The 22,637-nt window shown below is 45.8% G+C and overlaps 1 protein-coding gene across 3 annotated transcripts in view; it reads left to right on the top strand.

The window, feature by feature from the left end:
• Positions 1-20,392, top strand: part of LRP8 (LDL receptor related protein 8) — a 171,147-nt gene extending 150,755 nt beyond the window's left edge. For 2 of the 3 annotated variants that reach the window (XM_027748653.2, XM_039380566.1), the window contains 14 exons: positions 4,538-4,660; positions 4,992-5,114; positions 7,888-8,007; positions 8,137-8,262; positions 8,939-9,110; positions 10,758-10,985; positions 11,514-11,632; positions 12,701-12,840; positions 13,992-14,133; positions 14,561-14,713; positions 14,872-15,102; positions 16,774-16,842; positions 17,042-17,214; positions 18,080-20,392. In XM_027748653.2, the coding sequence (XP_027604454.1) occupies positions 4,538-4,660; positions 4,992-5,114; positions 7,888-8,007; positions 8,137-8,262; positions 8,939-9,110; positions 10,758-10,985; positions 11,514-11,632; positions 12,701-12,840; positions 13,992-14,133; positions 14,561-14,713; positions 14,872-15,102; positions 16,774-16,842; positions 17,042-17,214; positions 18,080-18,118 (1,958 nt within the window). In that variant the 3' untranslated portion in view covers positions 18,119-20,392. The remainder of the gene's footprint in view (positions 1-4,537; positions 4,661-4,991; positions 5,115-7,887; positions 8,008-8,136; positions 8,263-8,938; positions 9,111-10,757; positions 10,986-11,513; positions 11,633-12,700; positions 12,841-13,991; positions 14,134-14,560; positions 14,714-14,871; positions 15,103-16,773; positions 16,843-17,041; positions 17,215-18,079) is intronic. The other variant, XM_027748654.2, reaches the window with a different exon arrangement.
• Positions 20,393-22,637: the final 2,245 nt, after the last annotated feature.

Raw genomic sequence — 22,637 nt, 5'->3', positions numbered from 1 at the left:
GGGAAAGGTGAGTTCCCTCTTATTTCCAAGTGGAGAAAGTGGAGCAGCTTACAGATGGCACTTTCCCATGGAATGCCTCTTAAATTTCAATCCCTGTTGTTCCACTTGAATTAAGGGTGCATTTACTTGGACATTCTGCTGAGTGAGAGTGGGACTGTGCCCACAGACCTTCCTGAGGCAGAGGGAGCTCTCTGTTCCCCAACTCCTTCCCCTAATCTGACAGGCACCAGCAAAGTCCAGCTGAGCTCAAACTGCTGAAGGGAGCACGGCTCTGACACCCTCCTTCAACTGCAGAGCAGCTTCACCAGGCAGCACTTCCAGATACTCCAGAGGCAGCTCCCGTGGGCAGAGGACACAGCTGGACACCGCTGCAGCACAGCACGGTGCTGACAACCAGTGGAGAAAGGGGGAAATGTGGCACAAGTGACTTGAGACAATTCTGTCTCTGAGCAGCAGAGATTTAGCACATGGGGGTTTTTTTCCAGATAGTCCCAGTACAGCACAATGTGCAGCTGATCTACCCAGGAGAAATGAGCATGAGGTGATTCTGCTCCTGTGGACGAGCAAACAGTGGGATTCAAAGCCCCCTGTTGTAGCTGCTGCACAGAGTCCCTGGTTCTGCCCTTTATATCCCAGTGCCACAGAGGTGCTGAGCCTGCTCACCCTGCACGGAGGGGGCTCTCTGAGGTAACAGCCAGGACAGGACTTGAAGCACTGAGTGCTCATGTAGGTGATGGATTGACTGGGTCAGAGCCAAAACTGATGTTGCTTCCCCATCCCAAATGCAGCTGTTGCTGGGGTGCACCTGCCTGCAGTAAGCAAGTGACATCCGAGAGCTCTGGAAACTCAGTGTCACTGCTCCTCTGTTGGACCGAAGAGTTTAGGGACCTTTATGATTCTTTTCCTCTCCAGCAATTCTGTGTTTGAGATCACTATCATGTGGCACACAGGGAGTTAGAGGTGTGTGACACTGCTCCATCCCCTTAGCAACAGGGATGGCACAGGTACCCCTAGGCTGGACTTGACTGAAACTGCAGATCCCATCACTACATCTTCTGCAAAAAAAGTCATGAGGCCATCACCAGTCATTTGTTACAAACATTTTGGGGTGGTAAATGAGTAGAGCAGAAATGAAGGGTGACAATTGGTGAACAGGTTTTGGCAGCGAGACAGCAAATAAATAGGAGGGAATGAGTCATTTCAGGAAGGCTGTGTGAGAACATTGAGTGGCTGGGTTTCTTTCCATAGCATATATATTCAAATATGTATGTATATTTATAAAATGAACATTAAGTTAGATTTATTAGTCTCCAAATCTGGAATAGTTACATTTTAAAATGTCCTTTGCAACTTGCATTAAGGGCATCCGGGAGGGGGAATTAAATAATGCTTACAGCTGACAGAGAGAAAACAGATCCCTTGAGACTGGACCTCACATTTTCCTGCCTCTGTCTCCCCATCCATAAAAGGGGATTGATTTTGCAGATGCTGGGATGTTATTTTTGTTGGGAGAAAACAAAAAACCTGAAAAACAGAAGACACTCAGGCTGAGATCTGGAATCTGGAATATACCTGCTGAATTTGAGTGGTACAGCTTTGTGCCCAGGATTTGTTAATGGGAACTGTGTCTCTTTGAGGGTGTCTGTTAAATTAGCAGGGCTTTGGCAATTTGTTTTGAATTTGATTTGCAGAGGAGATGGCTGTAAAACTACTGAGATTTCACCAGTTTAAACCTTCCAAAATAGCACAGCAATTTTCTAAAGATCTCGTGTAAATAAACAGCACAGCTCTTCCCTATTGCTTTGGGAATGGGCATTTGGGAATGGCCCTGATGGGAACCTGCGGGCAGCTCTGCCAGTGGGGCTGGGATGGATCAGTGTCTCAGCTTCAGGATAACAAAGTTCCTGGCCCTCTCCCTTCAAACCTGTGCTCTCCAGACCAGGTGTAAACATGGCATTCTCTCTCCTCAAAAAGGCACCAAAATGCTATCCCTACATTTTAATATCTTTGTGATCAGTGAGAGTTGTTGCTGTATCTGCTCTTTTCAGAGGTCTGTTAAGAGACTCTGGGGCTGAGCCTCAGAGGTCTGAACTTCCACAGGTCTGGTGGAGTGAGAAGTGAGCCAGGACACCACGCCTGTCTCCAGCCTTTCATCTGTTCTTGAAGCAAAGCTTTGTGCAGTGGTGCTGTACAGCCCCACATCTATGTTCTGCAGTCCCGAAGCAATCAAGTTAAGAGCTGTGCTGTCGTTTTTCTCAGTCTCATGGTGCTTGTGCAACATTGTCTTTGCAATTCCTACAAAATTCTCCTTCATTTTAATTTGTTTTAGGATTAGAAACCTTTCAGTTCTTACTATCTAGCTATAACTGCTTTTTAGAAGAGTTTTGAAGATTACAATTGAGGACAATTATGAGTTTTATAACAGCTGCCTTCCAAATCTGTGGCTGTTGTCATGCAGATTTACTTGACAAACTGGAGACCTGTTCCTGCTCCAGACAAGACAAGACTCCCATTGGCTTTAATTACATGTTACACTTTTGTGGGGAGTTAACATTTATATCCTTTCTTGCCTCCACATATAGAAGTTGCTAGAAAAAGGGTGAAGCAAACTGGTTTGCTGGGGGTGAAGACAAGAAATAATTGTGGTAATGGAATTTTCAGTGAGACAGTAGGAAAAGCCTTGCAGGGGCCAAGGTTTAGCTTGCCAGAAATCAGGGTTTCCTGTCGGGAAAGGCGGTCTCTCCATCACTGGGGCTTCTCCAGGCAGGTGGCTGTACATGGAGGAACAGTTCAAGCAGAAGTGGCTCTGCCTCCCTGCAGGAACTGCTGGTGCCAGTTCCAGACCTGTGGTCGGTGACTCTCCCAGACCACAGCTTTGTTTCCTTGTCTCCTTCATTTTCTCCATTTGGAGCAGCAGATCCCACATGCTTAGTTTGGAGCTGCTGTCCCAGATGTCCCACTGAGGTTTCCCATCTCTGTGCCTGGGTTTATTAGCTGAAAGGTGGTGACACAGCTGGTCCCATAACTGGGCTTACTGCTTGGGATATTTTTCTCATGTTGCAACTTTTTTATGAATATAGTGCATATGGCTTTCCTCTCCAAGGAGCAGTGCTATTTCCAAACTTTCCTCATGGGAATACTGTGTATTTCTAAAGGCAGGATTTCTCCCTTCCCCCACCAGCCTTGAGGTTGTGACTTTTCCTGTCTCTGGTGCCCTTTGCTGGCTGAAGGTGCACTAGAACCAAGTCCAGTGAAGCAGTCATGAACCTGGATCCTGCACCCTGTGAGATGCAATCCCCAATAACGTGGAGTCTTTGTGCAACTAATACTTTGTGGTATCGATGCTGGCTCGCTGCATGTCTTTGCCTCTCCCTGGGTTATCTGAAAGTAGTAATTTTTGTATTAGAACCAGTTTGTCAAATTGTCCAGGGGAGTCCACACAGCTCTCACCTCCCATGTGGTGACACCACTGTGACCTCCCCTCGCTGCTCAGAGGCAGCGATTTTCTGTCAGAGGATACCAGGACACAATCACACGATGGAAGGGCTGGAATCAGGAGCTCTCCAGGGTGCACTGCCTTGATAGGATTTTAAGAACACATCTGTAAGACAGAGGGAAGCTGCATAACATGTCCCAGGAATGAGGAGCCTGTTCTGCCAGGGAGCTACAGGCTGCAGCCCTTTACTAGAGAGCACCTGTGCCCTGTGTGAGCACAGGTCTGGTCCCAGCCAGGGAGGTCTCTCAGTGTAACTTAGGGAGAGAAGTGTCACTGCTTTATATGGTCAGTGCAGCTGTCTAGTTTATATTTTTCCCCAGCTTCACTGTTCATCAGATGTGTTTTGGGTCTGTAATAATCTCACCTGGGCAAATGAACTTCAGGCTTGAAACCTGGCCTGACAGGTGGAGGTGTTTTGGACTGGAAACCCCACGAAACACCACGCCCAGTGAAGTGGAGCTCTTCTGCCTTCCAGTGGTCTGTCGGCTCATGGGCATTCAGTAACCTGATGATCCTGTCTCATTGCTGGCTTCGTCCCCAGTGTGACCACACTGGCTCTGGCAGAGAATCAATATGTGTCTCTTGCCTGGGCCCTCAGCCTGAACATGTTTTGTAATATATCTTAAACATGATGTTTTCTGAAGGAAGGAGAGCTGAGGAGCAGTTGTCTTTCCCTACCCAGTGCCACTGGAAGGCAGCCTGGCCCCCCCACCAACTGCAGACTCCAGAGCTGCTCCAGTGCTGAGAGCTCTGCTTGCTTTCTTCTGTCTCACCTGGGAGGCTTCACTGCCTGCACAGGTTCTGCCTTGACTAGATCAGCTCATACAGCCTTTGGAACTCTTTTCACAAGGATGCAGAGGGGCACAGGAGAACAGTGTCTGAGGCAGCTGCTGCTTCTGTTGCTCTGGTGGAAGCAGCCAGTGTTCTGACATTTGCTGACAGAGGGTGCAAAGCTCCAGCAGTGTCAGAGGTACGTGGCTATACAGGTACCACACAAACGATTCAGTTCTGTGTGGGTAACGCTTGATGTGTTTCTTAAAGCTCTGGTGACGTGCCGGCCCGATGAATTCCAGTGTGGGGACGGGACCTGTATCCACGGAGCGAAGCAGTGTGACAAGGTGCGCGACTGTCTCGACAACAGCGACGAGGCCGGCTGTGTCCAAGGTGGGTGCCCGCGGCTCTGCGCTCCTCATGCTCCATGGTCCGGGCCTGCCAGGGCTGCGTGGCCATGGAAAGGGAAGAGGCCATGGCAGGCTGCTTCCTGTACAGAGTTCTAAGCCGTTCTGGCAGTGGGGTTGCTTGGGAGAGATGACTGTGCTGACCAGGCAGACTGCATGGCTTGAAAAGTTCTTTGCATGATGCTCAGGCTCAATGTTCATTTACTTAATCCCATCCTGTTTCTGCTAATGACCCCCTCTCGAGCTTTGTGTCAGCCTGTTTGTTGTCATGGGCCTCGTCTAACTTAGTTGCTTTCCTCTCTTGCCCAACCTGACAGAGTCAGCATGTGAAAGTCCCAGCAAGTTTCAGTGTAAGAGTGGAGAGTGCATTGACGGAGGCAAAGTGTGCGATTCACATAGAGACTGCAGGGACTGGTCTGACGAGCCTCTGAAAGAATGTGGTACAGTACTTGCCTTCTACGTGTTGCTCCTGTTGTAACTGCTTCCCCTCTTCTCCATCTGGTGCTCACAGCTTTGAGTGTAACCACATGTAGCTGCTAATGCTATTTCTCACTCTGCTCCTCTTTCCTTGCCTTTATTCTTTCATCACCCTTCATGTGAATATAATTAGTAGCCTAGTCTGATCATCTGTAAGTTTGAACTGTGCCCTTCTCCACTCAGTTTTTATTCTTGGAGGGATATATGAACTGAGCACGGGACTAGGAACCAGGAATTCCCCCTTTCCCCAAATACTAGTGTCCCCCACAACACAGACCAGTTCATTTAGACTCATTGCCCATATTGTCTTTGAATTGTAAGATGATAACACCATAAAAACATAGCGTTGGGAACATGCTTTGAAGGTGAAAACACACAGGGTGGCAGCAATCACTGAGAGGTGCCTTCAGCCATTTCTGGGTTGTACATGTTGTTGCTGCTCCCCTCAGCAATGACAGCTGGTTGCTCCTGCAGTGTCCTGCCAGCCCTGGACTGGGGCTGTCAGAGCCAGGGGACAGCAAGCCCAGGCCACAGGGCTGTGCCCCTCTCTAGAGGACAGCCCCTCTCTCCCTTTCTAACCAGGCATTGTTGGCACTCAAACACATTTGGTTTTTTACCCAGTGCAGAGATATCTCTGACAGGCATCCCTTTCCATGACATCATGGAGCTCAGTGCCTGCCGCCTAAATAACTCAGGAAGAAGTGTCAGTCTCTCCCTTGTCCCTTGTATCAGAGAAGGAAGTGTGTGTGCATGCCCAGTGAGGATGCTCTTACCTCCTGCTTTCAGTGTGCCCTTGCTTTCTTCCTCACTAACCCACATCTCCCTGTTTCTCTGAGTGGGTGTTGCACCTTGTCTGTCCGTGGAGGTCTCCCAACAAAGCTGGCAGCCCAGCTTGTCTGAGGAAACTGGGCAGTGGCACAGCTGGGCTCGGTGCTCATGGCTGCCTTGGGGCAGTCCCAGACTGGCTGTGAGCTGTTGAGTCAGGAAGCAGGGAGCCCCCAAAGGAACGTATTCCCTGAAGAGAGCAGAGTGGTGTGGGTTGCTGAGAATGTAACACCCACACACAGCTGATCCACACAGAAGGCAGGAGGTGCAGGACACACTCCCCACCTTAGTGTGTCTGTCTGGCTGTGCTGGACTCTGCAGTGCCCTCCAAGGTTCCCCCAGAAAGCACTGCAGGAGACAGGACAGCACTTATCTTAGGCAGGCAGGGATTGTACTGCTGGAGTTTGGGTCAAGAGCAGCAGCTGCCCAGCAGAAAGAGAACAGGCTCTGCCTGGCTCCTCCTCAGCTCCTCTTGAGAAGTGCAGCACTTGATTTAGAACCTCTAAATCCATTCCACAAAGCACCTCTGAAACCACAGGAATCATCTGAGGGAGGGTTTGCTTGTTAGCCAAAACAGCCTCTGTAGTATTTTGCAGAGAGCAGTTGAGCATGTTTATGACCCAATTTGCTGAAGGCCCGTGCCAGTGTAGGGATAGGTGGTTTCTGTCCATAAATGTCGCTGAAGTGACAACACACAGTGTGGCTGTGGACACCTGCTCGGAGCCTACTGAATTGCTCCATTAATTATGTATTGATATCTATATGTGTGTGCCCGATAGGAAGGTGGAAGAATCCCAGAGCTGAGATGGGCTTCCTTCTGACATAGTATTTTCCTAATCTTACTGACTTAATTGGCTTGTGGTTGTTTCCCTTTTGTTCCAAGAGCAGTGGTTTAATGGCTCTGCTGTGCTGCTCACCTGCAGTGTGCAAGGAAGCAAGAAGTAAAATGAAAAATTTGCCTTTAAATTGCATTATAGATGGGAGCAAATCAGTTTGGCTTGTTTTAGTGAGCTCACTATCCCTGAAATCCCACAGCTCCTGTTCAGCAGTCTTCTGTAGGGACAGGACTTTCTCTTCACCTTGTGTAGGTCAATTATAACAAGAAGAAATGTTATTTCTGACAGAAAACCAGCTTTCCTCAACCTCTCATTCAGTTCTAGTTACAAGGATCCATTTAGCTTGTTTTTCATTTGAGCACTTGAAAGCAGGATCAGAGAGGTGGCCTTAGATTAGACAGGGCCCCAGGAGAGGATGGGGGCTGTTGTTTCATAAATTGCACACTTGGGCTGCCAGCAGAGCCTGTTGTGTGGGACGGGTTTGTGGGAGGACGGTGTCTCGGTGCTAATGGCGTATCTCTGACAGACTGTACTTGGTATTTTCTGGAATTGTTCACACAGATCATTCCTTGGAACTAGAAGGGGAAATAGTACAGTATTTCAAAATAGCTGGCCCCTGGGAGATGAGAGTCCCCCAGCATGAATTATTAAAGCTCAGAGAGACTGTTCAGAAAAGTCAACATGAACCAGCACATGGGAAAGGAGGAGTATCCTGGAGAGAGCCCTTAGGTCCCCTGGAAGTTTCTCACATGTGGCAGAACATGCTCAAAGCAGCAGCTCTCTGATGGGATGAGATGCAGACTCACATATGCTGTATCCCCAGGGCTCCCTGTTCATTCAGCCACTAGCTTTGAGTCCATAGGATCCCACAGCTCTGCTTTGGAATAATAAAGAGCAAGAAAGTGATGCAGTGGAGGCTTCCTATCTGTGAAGTCACTCAAGTGCTCTGTGGGGCCAGCTCCTGGCTACCAGAACTGATAGATGGGGAAAAATTTCTGAGGACGTCTCTTAATTTTATTCACTCTCACAACTCAGAGCCCTCGTTTGTCACAGATAATCTGTGCATCCCTTGCAGGTACTAACGAATGCTCCATGAACAACGGTGGCTGCTCACACATATGCAAGGACTTGAAGATCGGCTACGAGTGCGAGTGCCCGCCCGGATACAAGCTCCTGGATAAGAAAACGTGTGGAGGTAATTTACATGCAAACAGCAGTCCCTTGTGTTTCACCAGAGAGAGACGTGATTATATTCACTTGAGCACTGCTCCATCACAGATGGTTTGATTTCAAGTTATTGATGGGTTTCAAACACTCCTTTCAGACATAGATGAATGTGAGAATCCAGACGCTTGTAGCCAGATCTGCATTAATTACAAGGGAGACTACAAATGTGAGTGCTACGAAGGATACGAGATGGACACCCTGTCCAAGAACTGCAAAGCTGTAGGTAAGACAACGCCACAGGCACTTCAACTCTGCTTGCTCAACAACACAGCTCCGATAAGAAAACACGCTCGCAGGGCTGAGGGGAACAGAAACAAAAGGAAAGAAGCAAAGCAAGCAAAACCATCTCGTTCTGAGCAGCACAGAGCTGCTGCAGCGATGGCAGATGCGTCTCTAGGCAAGAACTACTGATCGTGCAGATCAGAATATTTTAACAGTGTACAGAGCAAGATTGCAGTCGCTGCTTGGCTGTTTGAAGCTGAAACCAGAAAAGAAAGTCTCTTGACAGGTGTTATTGAAAACAGTGCAGCAAAAACATTTAGTGGTAGTGGAAAGACAGAAAACATCCCAGTTACAGCAGGGTAGCTTAGCCACCCCTCCACCCTCCCAGCTGTAAGTCACCAAATCTGGCCCTTGATTTTGTATCTAAAATGTGTAATTGAAAGTGAGGACACTCCCCTGAGTTTTGCAAGAGCCAGGGACCAGAGAGGTCCCACTGCCCTCTGTGTCCACACGACAGCCCTGCCTCTGGCAGCCGTTTGCTTCCTGTGTGGTGTAACCCTTCCATAGAAAGCAGAACTATCACTGACTGACAGTTCCATTGTTGTTTGTGAAAAGAAAGCTGAACCCAGCCCTCGGGACAGCTGCTCAAGTGACAATGTGCTGATTTCCTGTGGTAGGCAAGAGCCCATACCTGATCTTCACCAACCGCCACGAGGTCCGTAAGATAGACCTGGTGAAAAGGGACTATTCCCGCATCATTCCCATGCTGAAGAACGTCGTGGCGCTGGACGTGGAAGTGTCAACAAACAGGATATACTGGTGTGATTTGTTCTACCGAAAAATCTACAGGTAAGGGCAAGAGAGGATGTGTGTGTGTGTGTTGGTCCCTTCCCAAAGCTGCAGTTCAGGCTGTACCCCTGAAATCTGCAGAGAACAATGCAGGGAACAGGAAACTTGAGGGCTTTCCTGCCCTTACAGGATTACCTGTTGTGGCTCAGACTTTGTAAGATTTTTAAGGAATTGATAAAGAAATCAGGGGCTTGTGCAGTTATCTGGTTTGATAATACAGGGTGACTTTTTGTCAATGCAAAATCCTGCTGCGCTTGTGCAATTAAACACAGAGTCTTGTTTCCTGAATATGACACTGCAGAGCAGGGCTGAGCTGGGAGCCTGTTGTACGGGAAGCCTCAAAGGACCTGGCATCTGGAAGCACAAAGGGGGCAAATGGTGGGAGCAAGGAGGCAGCACCACGGACACAAGCTGCTGCCCACGGTAGCCTCTGGTAGCCTGGATTTAAATTCACAGCATTTGACCACAGTACACATTCTGTAATTCTCATTCTCACTTCTCCTTCAGCTGCTTTTGTGGCATCCGTCACAGTATTCTGTGCTGGGGCTTGTGAGTGTGCCTAAGTCACCAATGCATTTCATTGGTGTGCTGAAAATCCCCCAGGTGTGTTCTGATTTGCACAGCCATTGCACCCTGCTGCAGTGATTTGTTCTGGGTTTTAGCTAATGATCAGGCAGAGGCTTCATTCAGCATGCAGAAGGCAGGCCAGGGTTCCTGTAGGCTGTGGCAGCTCCCATGCCACTGGCAGGGGAATTTTTCCAGGCTGTGCTGAGTATGGAGCACTTGGGTAGCTGGGCAGGTACCCTGAGGAGCCTGTGGGGCTCTGAAAGTGGGGAGGCTTCCAGAAGAAAGCTGTCTGCTCTCACTGGGTCTGACTGTTGTCCCATCTTTTTGCAAAGCAAGCTGTGCAATTATAACTTCTTAAAAATCAGCATCCCGTTTTGCTGCTGTCACTAATATCAAACATTTCTAAACTTTCTACTGTTCTATAAGGTTTCTAAGATTACAGAGTTATTCTGAGAGCCAGACTAAGCTTTTACAAACACTGATGCAAACTCAGAATAACTCAATTTCTGTTCACTCAGCACAATTGATACTGAGAGCAGAATCAGCCTTTGTGTTTGTAGGAGCAACATTGAGTTATTCATGAAACATCCATGTGGAGTCTGCTGCCTTTCATTAGTGTTTTGAAAGATTTTGAGGCTGCCACTAATATTTTGTGAACATTTTCTTTGTACCTAATGAAATCACTTGCCAAATTAATACAGCTTCATGAATTCCTTTGATGAATCATAATTAGCTACACAGGTCCTAATTCTGCAGTACATTTAAGCACATTTATTGCATGGTAAGTGTAACTGTATTCAGCAGAGCTCAAGGGGTTACATTTCTAGTGTCCATAAATCCCATGAATCAGAAGTTAATGTGCCTGAAGTCAATGTTTTCCTGAATGGTGCAGTTATAGCAGGAAAATGAAATGACAGTTCCCTGCTATGGAGATGATGGCATACACACAAAGGGAAACAAGCAGCAGCTGTAGGAGAAAGTGGAAGTTTGTAGCCAGAAGAGTTCCTGTGTCAGCTGTGCTGCCTCGTGAGGCCCAGGCACCTGAGCTGTGCCAGCCCCGTGACCCTCCTGTCCTTGCAGTGCCTACATAGACAAAGCGAGCGACACGGCCGAGCAGGTGATCCTGATCGACAGCCAGCTGAACTCCCCCGAGGGACTGGCCATCGACTGGGTCCATAAAAACATCTACTGGACCGATTCCGGAAACAAGACCATCTCAGTGGCCACCGCAGATGGAAGCAGGAGGAGGACACTTTTCAACACTGACCTCAGTGAGCCAAGGGCCATTGCTGTTGATCCCACACAGAGGTAGGTGTACTCACCACAAACACCCCTTTGCCAACAGACACATTCCAGTTGTCTTTCTGCCTCTGACAAACCTGGGGATGGTTCTCATCTCATTAAGACTTCAGGTGCCCTTTAAGATACATCAGTGGGACTGCTGAGACAGTTCAACTCACTCTTGGCAAGGCCTTGGTGTTAAAGAAAGTTCTGAAATTCATGGTCATGTGTTTGATGGGCCTGAGCTGGTCTGGGCACATCAGTTGTGCTGAAAAATGAAGTCTGACCTGTGTTTGGGCTGCTTGGATGAGGGAACACCACGTACCTAACAGGCACATCAAGAGATAGTTTGCAGGGCTTAGTTACTAAGGTGAGATTTTGCATTCTGGTGCAAGTTTTGTGGCAGGATGCCCAGTGGGAGAACAGCATGTGGCTCCACCAGGTGCACGTCAGAATTAACTGAAGTGGCCGAAGGCTTTGCTATAATAAGGAGAGAACTGCGAACTGCAGCTTTCCTAACTAGAGTCCAATTAACTGTTTTCTTACATCTTTCAGGTTCATGTACTGGTCTGACTGGGGAGACAAAGCCAAGATTGAGAAAGCTGGTCTGAATGGTGTGGGGCGGCAGGTGCTGGTGATGGACAACATCGAGTGGCCAAACGGCATCACCCTTGGTAAGTGCCCGGTTAGAGCTGCAGCACCCACTGTGCCTGAAGGAAACTGGTTTTATTGCTAAATAGGAAAACAAAACTGTACATGTGCAAAGGCACCTGCACACACACAAATCCTTAAACACTATCACTACTGCAGGAGTGGAAAGGAGGTTTCATGGAGCAGCAGGAAACGTCCTGCTCTGGAGTTAGAGCCGTGCGTTTAACACCCATCCAGGTGTGAGGTTCTCTGCTCGGTTTTATATTTGAAAATTCTGGCCATGACAAGGATGTAGGAGAAAATGCTGCTGCCATTGCATAGTACTGAAGTGCTACTGCTGTGAACAAATAATGCTATCATTTTAGTAATTAAGAAATTAATTAATGACTTGTTTAATTACATAACTTGTTTTGTGTTGGCTCTCATCCACTTGCATTCTGTTCAGTGAATCTCATCCAAAATGAGTGAATTTGCTCCAGAAAAAGAAATGCAGTGCTTAGCATTCCAAATAACATTGGATCCTTCCCTCTCACTCTTACCCGCACCCTCCCCAAAACCTGGCTGGTTGTGGCAGGAGCAGCATTCCCCACCAGCAGCATTCCCCAGCCTGCAGCACGAGGGTTTCTGGACCCAGGGTGGTTCTTCACAGAAAACACAGGGAATCTCACAGCTCCTTCAGAGAGGCGTTTCCCTGGAATCACGGTAGTTGTTCTCCAGCAAGAGGCCAAGGCCTGAACAGCCTTGGGAGGGATGGAGCTCCTCTCTCAGGCACTGAGGGAGTGAGTCTGGGAAGCCCAAAGTGCTGCTGCCCTGCTGCTCCTGGTAACAAAAGAACCTCATTGTATAAGGCTGTCAGTCAGGCATTCCCCACACACACATACAGCAGAATGTTCCTCCTTTTTAATCTTATTTATAGGGTCTTATCCCAGCATATCTGGGCACTGGTTCAAAATCAGAACTAGTGTTAAAAAAAAAAGAGACCCAATAATAAAGAGATTAGTCATGCTACCAGCAGGAAAAACATGCTGGGCAAGAGAAAAAGAGTTGCAAGAGCTGTGTGTAATTTTGCTTCATTGTGTTTTACTTTTCAGATTTGCTGAATCAGCGTCTCTACTGGGTAGACTCCAAATTGCATTCTCTGTCCTGCATTGATTTCAATGGCAGCAACAGAAAAGTTCTGATCTCATCTGTGGATGATCTGAGCCATCCTTTTGGCTTGGCAGTGTTTGAGGTAAGACTCGACAGCGGATGCAGAACAGCCTGGAGACTGGGAGAGGTCTCAGAGCTGTTCTTGATTAAAGCTCTGCCTATTGCACAGCACAGATAGCTCACAAGGGCGGTCGCTGCTATAGAAACCAATTTATCTGGTGTGGGTTCAGCAGGGAAAACTGGGGTTTAAAGTCCTTAGTCAGGGGCAATGTGTTGTCTCATGCTTTTACCTAATGCAGCACCAGTGCATTAAATGATCAGAGGAACCAAGGCTCCAGCTTTGGCACTCCCTGTAGGTAAGCTATAGCAGAGAAAGGTGTCTGGTTGGCTTTTGACTCAGCAAAACCCTCTTCCTTAAATCCCTAATTCTTCCCATGCACTGTGTGTGAAATCTGGACATCTAACTCTGGGCACAAGTTTCCCCAAGGCATTGCTGGTCTTCAGCAGTGTTTGGAAGGATCTCTTGGGTTATTCCCCTCTTTACACCCTTCCTGGGTAGAGTAACAGACAACCCTCTTGTTTTTGCTAAGTTTTCCTTGTTCTCCAGCAGTGTGTCTTTCCTTATGGAAATACACATGGTTTTTAACAGGCAGCAGCAAACACAGCCAACTGAGTAACTAAATACAGTTTGAGAACTGCAGTTCCTGGCTACCTCCTGGACCAGTAATTTTGCATCTTCAATTGTAGTATGCCAAGATAGTAATAAAAAAGAGAAATAGACACTCAGCTTCCAGCTGTGCTCCAGGCACTGGCCTCTTCATAGATACCTGTTTAATGCAGGTCTTTTCTTTGGAAAGGAGAAAAAAAGTCAGCAGAGATAACAAATGTTTCTAGTATGGAGTATGGCCCTTTGCTCGTGATCCACCCCAACTCCAAAAAAAAACATTTCAGAAGCAGCACGGATGCAACTTGTCTGTACCCACCCAAATTTCTGCTCCCTCCCCTCAGCCTCAGAGCTCCTTAGAATTACTGAGCACTTCATAAACACACCCGAGTGCTGGGCTTTGAGCACTGTCCAAGAATAAAAAGAAAAAAGCTGCAGGTAGCAGTAGCATGAACCAAAGGTGCCCCAAGGTAGGAGCATGGTGCCCTGACTCTGTGCCTGCTGGAGTTTAATACAGCTCGAGATGGATTTGAGCAGGCCAGGTCAGGAATCCTGTGCATTCCCTGCAGGACAGAGTGTTCTGGACTGACCTGGAGAACGAAGCAATCTTCAGTGCAAACAGGCTCAATGGCTTGAACATTTCCATTTTGGCAGAGAATCTCAACAACCCTCATGACATCGTGGTGTTCCATGAATTAAAGCAGCCCAAAGGTAAGATGTGTCCTCGGGGTGTCATGGCCCTGAATCATGCTTATTTGAGCTGGCAAATGAAATGCTTCCTGATGGTTCTTGATGAGAGAGAAAGCATAGGTAATAATGGGAAATCAATGCTTAATGTTTGAAGTTCCTGCATAATTAATTCAGCAGCAGCACTTATTGGAAAGTCTGCAATTTGTTAATAGCTATTTAATTAGCATCTTTGATAACAGCGAGTTACTCTTGTCACTGTGATGCTTCCCATTCATTATGTATTTGGGCAGTTTTTATAGTGCTGTGTAAGGTTCCACTCCACTGTACAAACTGTAAAGGTGCTTAAGCAGCCCAATTAATTGATGTAGGAAGTGGAAGAAGGTCTTTTTAGAGGGCAAGAAATAAATAATTAGAAAAATAACTTGTCTTGTCTTCCATCCTTGAACAGCTCCAGACTCCTGTGAGCTCAGCCCCCAGCCAAACGGAGGCTGTGACTACTTGTGTCTCCCTGCACCTCAGATCTCTCCCCACTCTCCCAAGTACACCTGTGCCTGTCCTGACAACATGTGGCTGGGTCCTGACATGAAGAAATGCTACAAAGGTAAATACAATCACATCTCCTTCACTATTCCTGAGAAATGGAATTGGAATTTGGTTTCTGCTTCTAGTCATTAAACATAACAGTCCTCCTCAGATTTATTCGTTATTTGCTTTGTGTACTTGCTTTAACCAAACTTTATTGTTGCTCTGGATTTTCAGATCTTCCAACAACTTCAGCTCCTGTTCTGGTTTCTACAACCACAGCACCCCATTCTGCTGGTACCACGACCATCACAGCTATACCTGGCAGTGCCAGGAACACCACTGAGGGCATCCCCAAAGCTGTACCAGAGGCTACAATTACCACCCCAAGTCTTCATTTACCTTCCACCACATCCATCCTGATAGATTCCGAGATGACCACTGGAAACAGCAATTTATCCCAGCACTGTAAGAGAAGGAGATTCCTCTTTCCCTTTTCCATACACACCATATCACACCACCCCGTGCACTGGTGGGAGACCCGACCTCACATGCCAGTTCCAGTTGGATCAGGTGCAGACACACCCTGGTGCACAGCAGGACACACCAGGTGCTCTTTCTGCAGACACCTGGGTTACAAGGGCTGATGTGATTCCAGCCACCAAGGAGGTTAAGGAACTTACATCAGGTATCCATCACATGAATGGTGCCCTAAGAGTTCACCCTAGTCCTTGTGCACAATACTGTTTCATCCCAGCACTGTTTGCAGTGCTGCAGACAGTAGAATGGATGATTCTGGAGGCACTTCATCTATTTCAGTTGTTTAATTATTATTGTGATCCAGCACAGGCTGTGGGTGAAAAATGCCCCGTGTGCAGCTTTAGCGCTGCTGGACATGTGGAACCACTGCAGCCCAAGACAAGCTGCCTCTGGTTTGTGTGGCTGTGCTTGGCATGTTAATGTGGCCTCGGCGTGGCACAGCTTTGAAGGTTTGCATTATTTATCAGAAAAGCATCCCAGTGGAGAGCACTAACAGGCTCTCCTCCAGCTCACCCTCCATAATGAGCGAGCAATGGAACACCAGCCTACATCTCGGAGAACAGGTAATCCCTCCAGATCCTGCTGCCAAGGCAAACTGGACAGGCTGAATTGCTTCTCAAAAGTCCATAAAATTCTAGTCAGAGAGAGAAGACTTTGCTCTACAGGACCTCAAACAGACCCACATTGCTTTACAAACAGTAAAATACTTCTTTGCCCCAAATGTTTCACTGTTTCCATTGCACCTGGAAAGCAGCAATAACCATCCCTGTCTGTAGGACAGCAGTGCAGCGTGGGGAAAGCACAGCCCAATGTCTAAAATGCATTCAGTTAAGTTCTCTTCGTGCAAGTTTCTTTCAAATGTAATAATTACCTTTTTAACAAGCCATGGAAACAAGGTGCTTTTATTGTCCACGCTGGAAGCAGTGTGCCACAGGGAAGTATTGAAGAGGAGAAATTACCTTTTAAGTTCCATGAATTGGAAAAGCTACAGTTAGTTTCTCCTCTCTCAGTTCCTGATGTTTTAGCAAAAGTAAATTTTCTATGCTGATCCCCTACATAAGAGCTCAGAACAAACATTTTAACGTATACAGCTCTAAAGGTATATTTCTTTTTTAAAGTATTTTTCTGTAATAGTTTTTTTCTCTTCTAAGTACAGTATTGAGTTTTGGGGCCATTCCTGCATGCTGGGGCAGGCTGCAGCAATGAGGGATGGGTGTACAGACTGACTCCTTAGCTGTAAATAATAAAAGAAGGAAAAAATTAAACAGAGAAGCTGTGCAGATGGCTTTGAACTACACTCTTTTTCTGACAGCTCAATAAATCATTAATTTTGTGTTCTGCTGTGGATTTTTAAGAGCACTATTCACCATCCCCTGATCCGTGCATGGTATTTCTATTACACGTCATGTTTTTAAAACTGGCCTCGTTTTCTGTGCTTGAAAATCAGAGACACAAGCCGTGACAATTTTATTGTGAAACTTTTGGTAAACTCTGTGACAACAAAAGCTTTCTGCCATCAGGACAACATGAGCACTACATAAAACATTCTTTAAAACCAGCAAATGAGTTAAATGATCAGAACAACTTCTGTAATTCCAGATGCAAATGATGACGAAGGCTTCGGTTCAACTGTGACAGCGGCTGTGATTGGAATTGTCATTCCTGTGGGTAAGCTGGTTGGATTTAACCTTCGAGGATCACACCCAAGCACCAGTTTTTAGGAGTGGGGTGGGAAAGAGTACAGGAACTTCTGAAATGGGGATAAGTAGCCCAGCTCTGAGAAAATTCTACAAGGATGGCTCCCAACATGGGAACATCCCAGCAGATCCGTGCCTGGCTAACAGCCCTGTCTCCCCTCTCTCCTCAGTGGTCATTGGCCTGCTGTGCATGGGGGGATACCTCATCTGGAGAAACTGGAAACGGAAGAACACTAAAAGCATGAATTTTGATAATCCAGTCTATAGGAAGACAACAGAAGAGGAAGATGAAGACGAGATCCACATTGGGCGGACGGCCCAAATCGGACACGTGTACCCAGCAGTGAGTGTCTGAGGGACAAGGGGAATTTTGTTGAGAGTTTGGATACAGAATTTCAATTATTGTGGGTTATTTGCCATATAATAACAAAAACAGAACTTCTTTATTATCATTGATCAGGCAGAAGCCTAAACTTCCAGGCAGCTCATGCAGTTGTCTTAGAATACAGTGCTCTGTATAAGATACTCTGCTCAAATGAAGAATAATTGTCCTAATCAAGGTACTAAGCTGACAAGTATAAAGGTACCTCAGTGTGGGACAGTTGATTACTTATCCTCTACTGGATTGTTATATCTGTGCTTAGACTGCTACCAAGTGTCTAAACTATCTTAAGGATAAATTGAGTTTCTCTACAAACCAGGGAGACTGCTTTCTCTGCACTAACAGTGTAAAAAAGAGTCTCATTCCTCCCAAGGAGGAGTGTGGGAGTTCTGTAAGAAGTTAAGGAAAAGGAGGCTCCCTCCCAGTGGCAGCCCTGGGGAGATGAGCACTGGCAGGTATAACTGCACTGTGTGTTCAGAAGAGAGCAGAAAGATCCACAAGTAAGGAGTGAAGGCAGTACAGCTCCTATAGGCAGGCAGGTGTGTAGGTAATGCCCCATATCATCTAAAGGTCCTGCACCAGATCACACTAGAGAAGGTGTCATCTCTTACAGGGAACCTGATCCCTTACACAGGGCAGTAAACTTTCCAACACCTCGTTAGTAACACTGGGGCAAGTGACCCCATTGGGGGGAAAAAATCACTCCCTAAAATAGCTTTGTCACCGATACACTTGGGACAACAATGAGAGATTCAACAAGAAATACAAGTTAGCAACAGTATCACCATTCCCAGACTTTCTCAAGTGTGTTTCTTCTCCTCCCCAGCGTGTAGCACTGAGCTTAGAAGATGATGGGTTGCCATGAGGATGAAGTTGCTGCTCCAAAACCACACCGAACAAACCTGCTTTGGATCACAGAACCTGCTTCTTCTTTTTGATCGTTATTTATGTTGCAGAAGGGTAACCACAAAGTTATAATGAACTGCAAACATCCAAAGGATGTGAGAGTTTTGTATGTATAATCTTTTATACACATTTTAACTTGTTGCACTACCCATTTGTGATAGTGAATAAGCGACAGCTGAGCTACTAACTCAATGTACATAACCAGCCAGGCTGAAGGCTCAGTAGCTATTGCTTTATTTTAAGACTATATTTATAGATATTTTGTAAATATGTTGAATATGCTTTGTGGCTATCCATCAACATAAGTAAAATAAATTCTGTACAGGCAGTTTAGAAATATTTATTAACAAAATCTGGATTATAAGATCTGTTCTGTAAATATAGTAGAGGGGTGAGAGTATTTATTTTTTGTATGTTTGGCTTGCTGTGCATAGATTATCTGTGTATATATCTATCTGGACAAGATAGATATATAGGCATATAAATATATACATATATATAAGAATATATACATATATTTTAAAACTACTAGCCTACCTTTATGAAAATTAGGGATAATTGAATTTTTAAAGGATGTTTGAGAAGTTTGCTTTGAAATCTAAAGACACTAAGTAAGAAAGAGCTGCAGGGTAAGACAGCTGACCAGTGAAGCACTCCATTAGAAACAGCTCCTGATTTCCATCCTGGCTATTAAGGGTTGCTTTTACATTTTCCAGTCTATCCATGAAGAATCCTCTGCAGTGCTTTTAAATATTTCCTACAGCATTCCAGTCAGGAGAAGCTCCTACAGCACCCAGGGGGTTTGTGTTGTATTGTTGCTTTTTAAACAGCTGGGTACAAATCTGATTTAGGTTTTTTATTTATTTCTAAATGTATATCTAAATGCTTTTCCACACTGGGAATCTTGCACCTCTCAAATCAGCTCAGAATTAGCAGAAACCAAGATGTAGCCATATCCTTCCACACAGCTGAAGTGAGCACTCCCCTTGGATCGTCAGGAAAAAACTCAACACAATACCTGAAGTCCCTTCCTTCCCTCCTTGCCCTTGTCCCCTGCTCGTACTGACTGAGTCCAGCTCTAGGAGGTGCTGTGGGCAGATGTGGAATTCCTTCCAGTGCACCAATTACTGCCCATGGAACATCCTGCACACGGCAGGAATCCCAGACTGCAGAGCACTGGGCAAGGAGGCCAGAGCAGGTTAAAAACCCACAGCCTTCCCAGTATCTTTGGCTGGGTCATCCTGCACCTTGTAGAAAAAACACTTGTTTTTTCTCATCTCATTCCATAAGATTCCCAGGGAATTCTGTGGGAAGTGAATACACTTACTATCATTGCATAATGAACTGTAACAAATCCTAGAGCAATCTTCCTCATGTTTTTATGTCAGTCCAAGCTTTCATATTCAAGTGAGTAGAAGAAACTCATCCTGAAGGGGTTTGAGGGGTTTTTTTTCCTTTTTAGAATAAATTCACAGTGTAATTTGAGCTGGAAGCTGATTCTTGACTAAGAACAGGAAGAAAGTGTCTAAAGCCCTTACAAACATAATACATACTCTCAAAATGCTTCATGGCCTGCATAGACAATACAGAAGTAATCAAGCATCCTTCTATTCAAAATTTTAGATTTTAAGGCAGTGAAAAAATGAGTGAGGTATCCCATTATTGTTTTAAGGTATGAAGCTCTCTTTCTACAAATCCATGCACTGTGTGCACGAAGAAAAAAGCTGAGCAAAGGCTGTATGTGATAACACTGTAACTAACAGAAGAATGTAAATATATTTGAAAGTTCTACAGTTTTGATACTTTTTTAAGAACATGTACTCACAAACCTGTACAAACCACGTGCAAAAGGCTGCAGGTTTTTTCAAACCCTTGTAAATGAACTCAAGGTGCAGTGCTGATTTCAACCTTTACAGATTTATAACTACTGAGAAGTCAAACACCAAATTTGTTTTTTAAGAAATTAATTATTTTAAATAATGGTTCAGATTGTTAGGGTGATATTTAACATTGTAATCATTTCTGATCTGTCTTGTCATACTGAAGTTCTGTTAGAGTAAGTTCTTGCTTGGTGCCTTTTGTGTTTCAGTTCTTAAGTTGCAGACAAAAGGCCCAGGAGGGGCGGGGGGGGCTCTGTGTAACACTTGCTGTACTGGAAACCAAATGAACACGTTTGTAAAACAGTGCACTGTTTCTAGAGAAAGATTAAATTTTTTTATCTGGGACTACTGAACTAATTACTTCATGGTGTCTAAAATGGGACCATATCATAGTTTGGTCTGAGTTTTCCTTAACTGTGCAAAGCCAGAGTGGGACTCGGGAGCACTGCTGTGAAACAAGGATATTGTGCACAAGGAGGGACAACTGGAGGCATTTTCTGAAATGGCTGGGTGGTTTGGGTATGACATTCACCTGTGCAGAGAAGCTTGAGCAGGCAGTCAAATGCTCAAAAGACTTTTCCCCTTTCAGGGATTGCTGGATGTCCCCTTTGGTCCGTGTTTGTGGGACATCAGCTGTGTAACTTAAAACTGAAGTTACCAGCCAGGGGAATAAAGGAGCCATAAATACCTGGATCCATTAACATGGACCTCCTGAAAACCAGGACAACCAAACTGTGCATCAAATGACCATTTTCTTCCTCCCCCAGGCAATCTGCAGGATGTACCCAAAGCAGCATTAGATATCAGAGCACTGAACACAGTACAACCTTTCCCCATCACGTGTTGCTACAAAGTCCCTTTCAGTCAATTGTTGGCCCTAAAGGAAGCTGCCAAGCAGATATCCCTTTTCAGACACATGGGATATTACCAAACTAATATGGACTTGTGTACTGGTAAATATTGGTGGTTTAGTTTTCTATTTAACTGAAAACAGGTTTTTCTTAGTTTAAAATATTTCTCAATTCCGGTTAAATATTTTAGCAGAGTAATACGGTAGCAAATAGAAAAACTGAAAACAACAACAAAAGAAACAGCTCCAGGTCTAAACAGAAAGGACAGAACAAATGAAAAGTGAAAGAGCCTCATAAGAGGGTCCCAGGTAGGTTTGGGATTGCCTAAACAACTTTTTTTTTTTTTACTTTATGCTCTATTAGCAATAAAATTCCGGTGGTTTGTTTCACTTTTTTACACACAGTAGCTGTACAGTCTGAGCTAATCCACACCAATCCTGTGCTGCCTACTTCCCTTACGACACTGTACAACTACATGGACTCATACTCACACTGTTTGTTCACCATCCAATCAGCCCTTTAACTTTGAGAACCAGTTTTAAATCTGCCTTCCTAATTTACATCCTTGCCTGGAAGCAGGGGCTGTAGTGTAGCCATGGGCTGTAGCAAACTCTTTCACTGCTCCATTTGGAGAGTTGTGCCAATTCCAGTTGTCTCCTAAATGCAGTGTCAACACTGGAAGGGTTCAAACAGAAAAAAGATATACAGAATGGGATACAGAAGCCACCTTTTGGATTCCAGCCACAGTCCATTTGCACATTAATATGCTGGGTGCTCAGTGGCCAGCTCAAAACCCCAATTAACAAAATAGCCACACACTCCCTCCTCCTTCCTCTGACGGTCCTGGGGCTCTCTACTCCAACAGGAATGCTCTGTAAGGGTTTGCACCGATCAAGGATTCCCTAGAAATGGCACTCTGGATGATGAAGGCATTGGTACAGTCCCAGGTGGGGACAACAGAGTTGTTCCAGTCACTGTTTGAGGGTTGTTATGGATTGTCCTGATGACAAAATGGGGCTGCAGAGACCAAACTGGCTCTTCTCAGCTAGACAAATGTGCCTGGCCAACCTTTGCCAAGCTCATTACAGCTCGACCAGCAGGGAATGAACTGAGCCAGCACAGCTTGTTTTAACTGTACAGCTGCAAGCATGGACTCCCCAGCCAAGACACAAACCTCACAGAATGAAATTTTACACAGGTAAAGATGAACTTGTGGCTTTTGCTATCACAGCAGCAGACACAGTGACACAAACCATCAGCTTCACAGCAGATTACCTCCCCTCAGAGGCACCCCATCTCCCTCAGGGTGCTCAGCGTGGATTTGCCATCCCAGCAGCAGGACCAGAGGAAGCCACCAAGCACCATTAGGGCTGAGCTCTCAGCTCTCACAGGAGGGAAGCAATGCTGACTTGTATCTGTACCTCTGCATCAGCAAGCACAATGTGAATTAACATGCTTTAACAAACAATACTCTTTTTCAGATTATTTGCAGCAATCAAATTTCCCTGTGTACCTCAGTGGGAGAACATTTCCTCGCAGGATTAGCTGCTGCTGCCTGCCACGCTCTCCACACTATTAAGGCAACCACTGTAATCTTGTCAGTCACGATAAGGCAGAGCCTTAGCAGGGAGCTGGAGTTCTGACAGGGAGACGAGCAAATCTCCCTGATAGCCGGATAGGCCCAGCCTGGTTCCATGGATGGTGTACACAGGATTACTGGAGACTGAACTGATAATTTTTTTTTGTC

This window comes from Pipra filicauda, unplaced genomic scaffold (genome assembly GCF_003945595.2).
Source record: "Pipra filicauda isolate LSUMZ 115617 unplaced genomic scaffold, ASM394559v2 scaffold19_size4547281_pilon, whole genome shotgun sequence".
NCBI classification, from domain to species: Eukaryota; Metazoa; Chordata; class Aves; order Passeriformes; family Pipridae; genus Pipra; species Pipra filicauda.
Note: the sequence above shows the minus strand (reverse complement) of the source record. Positions and strands in the feature narration are given on the sequence as shown.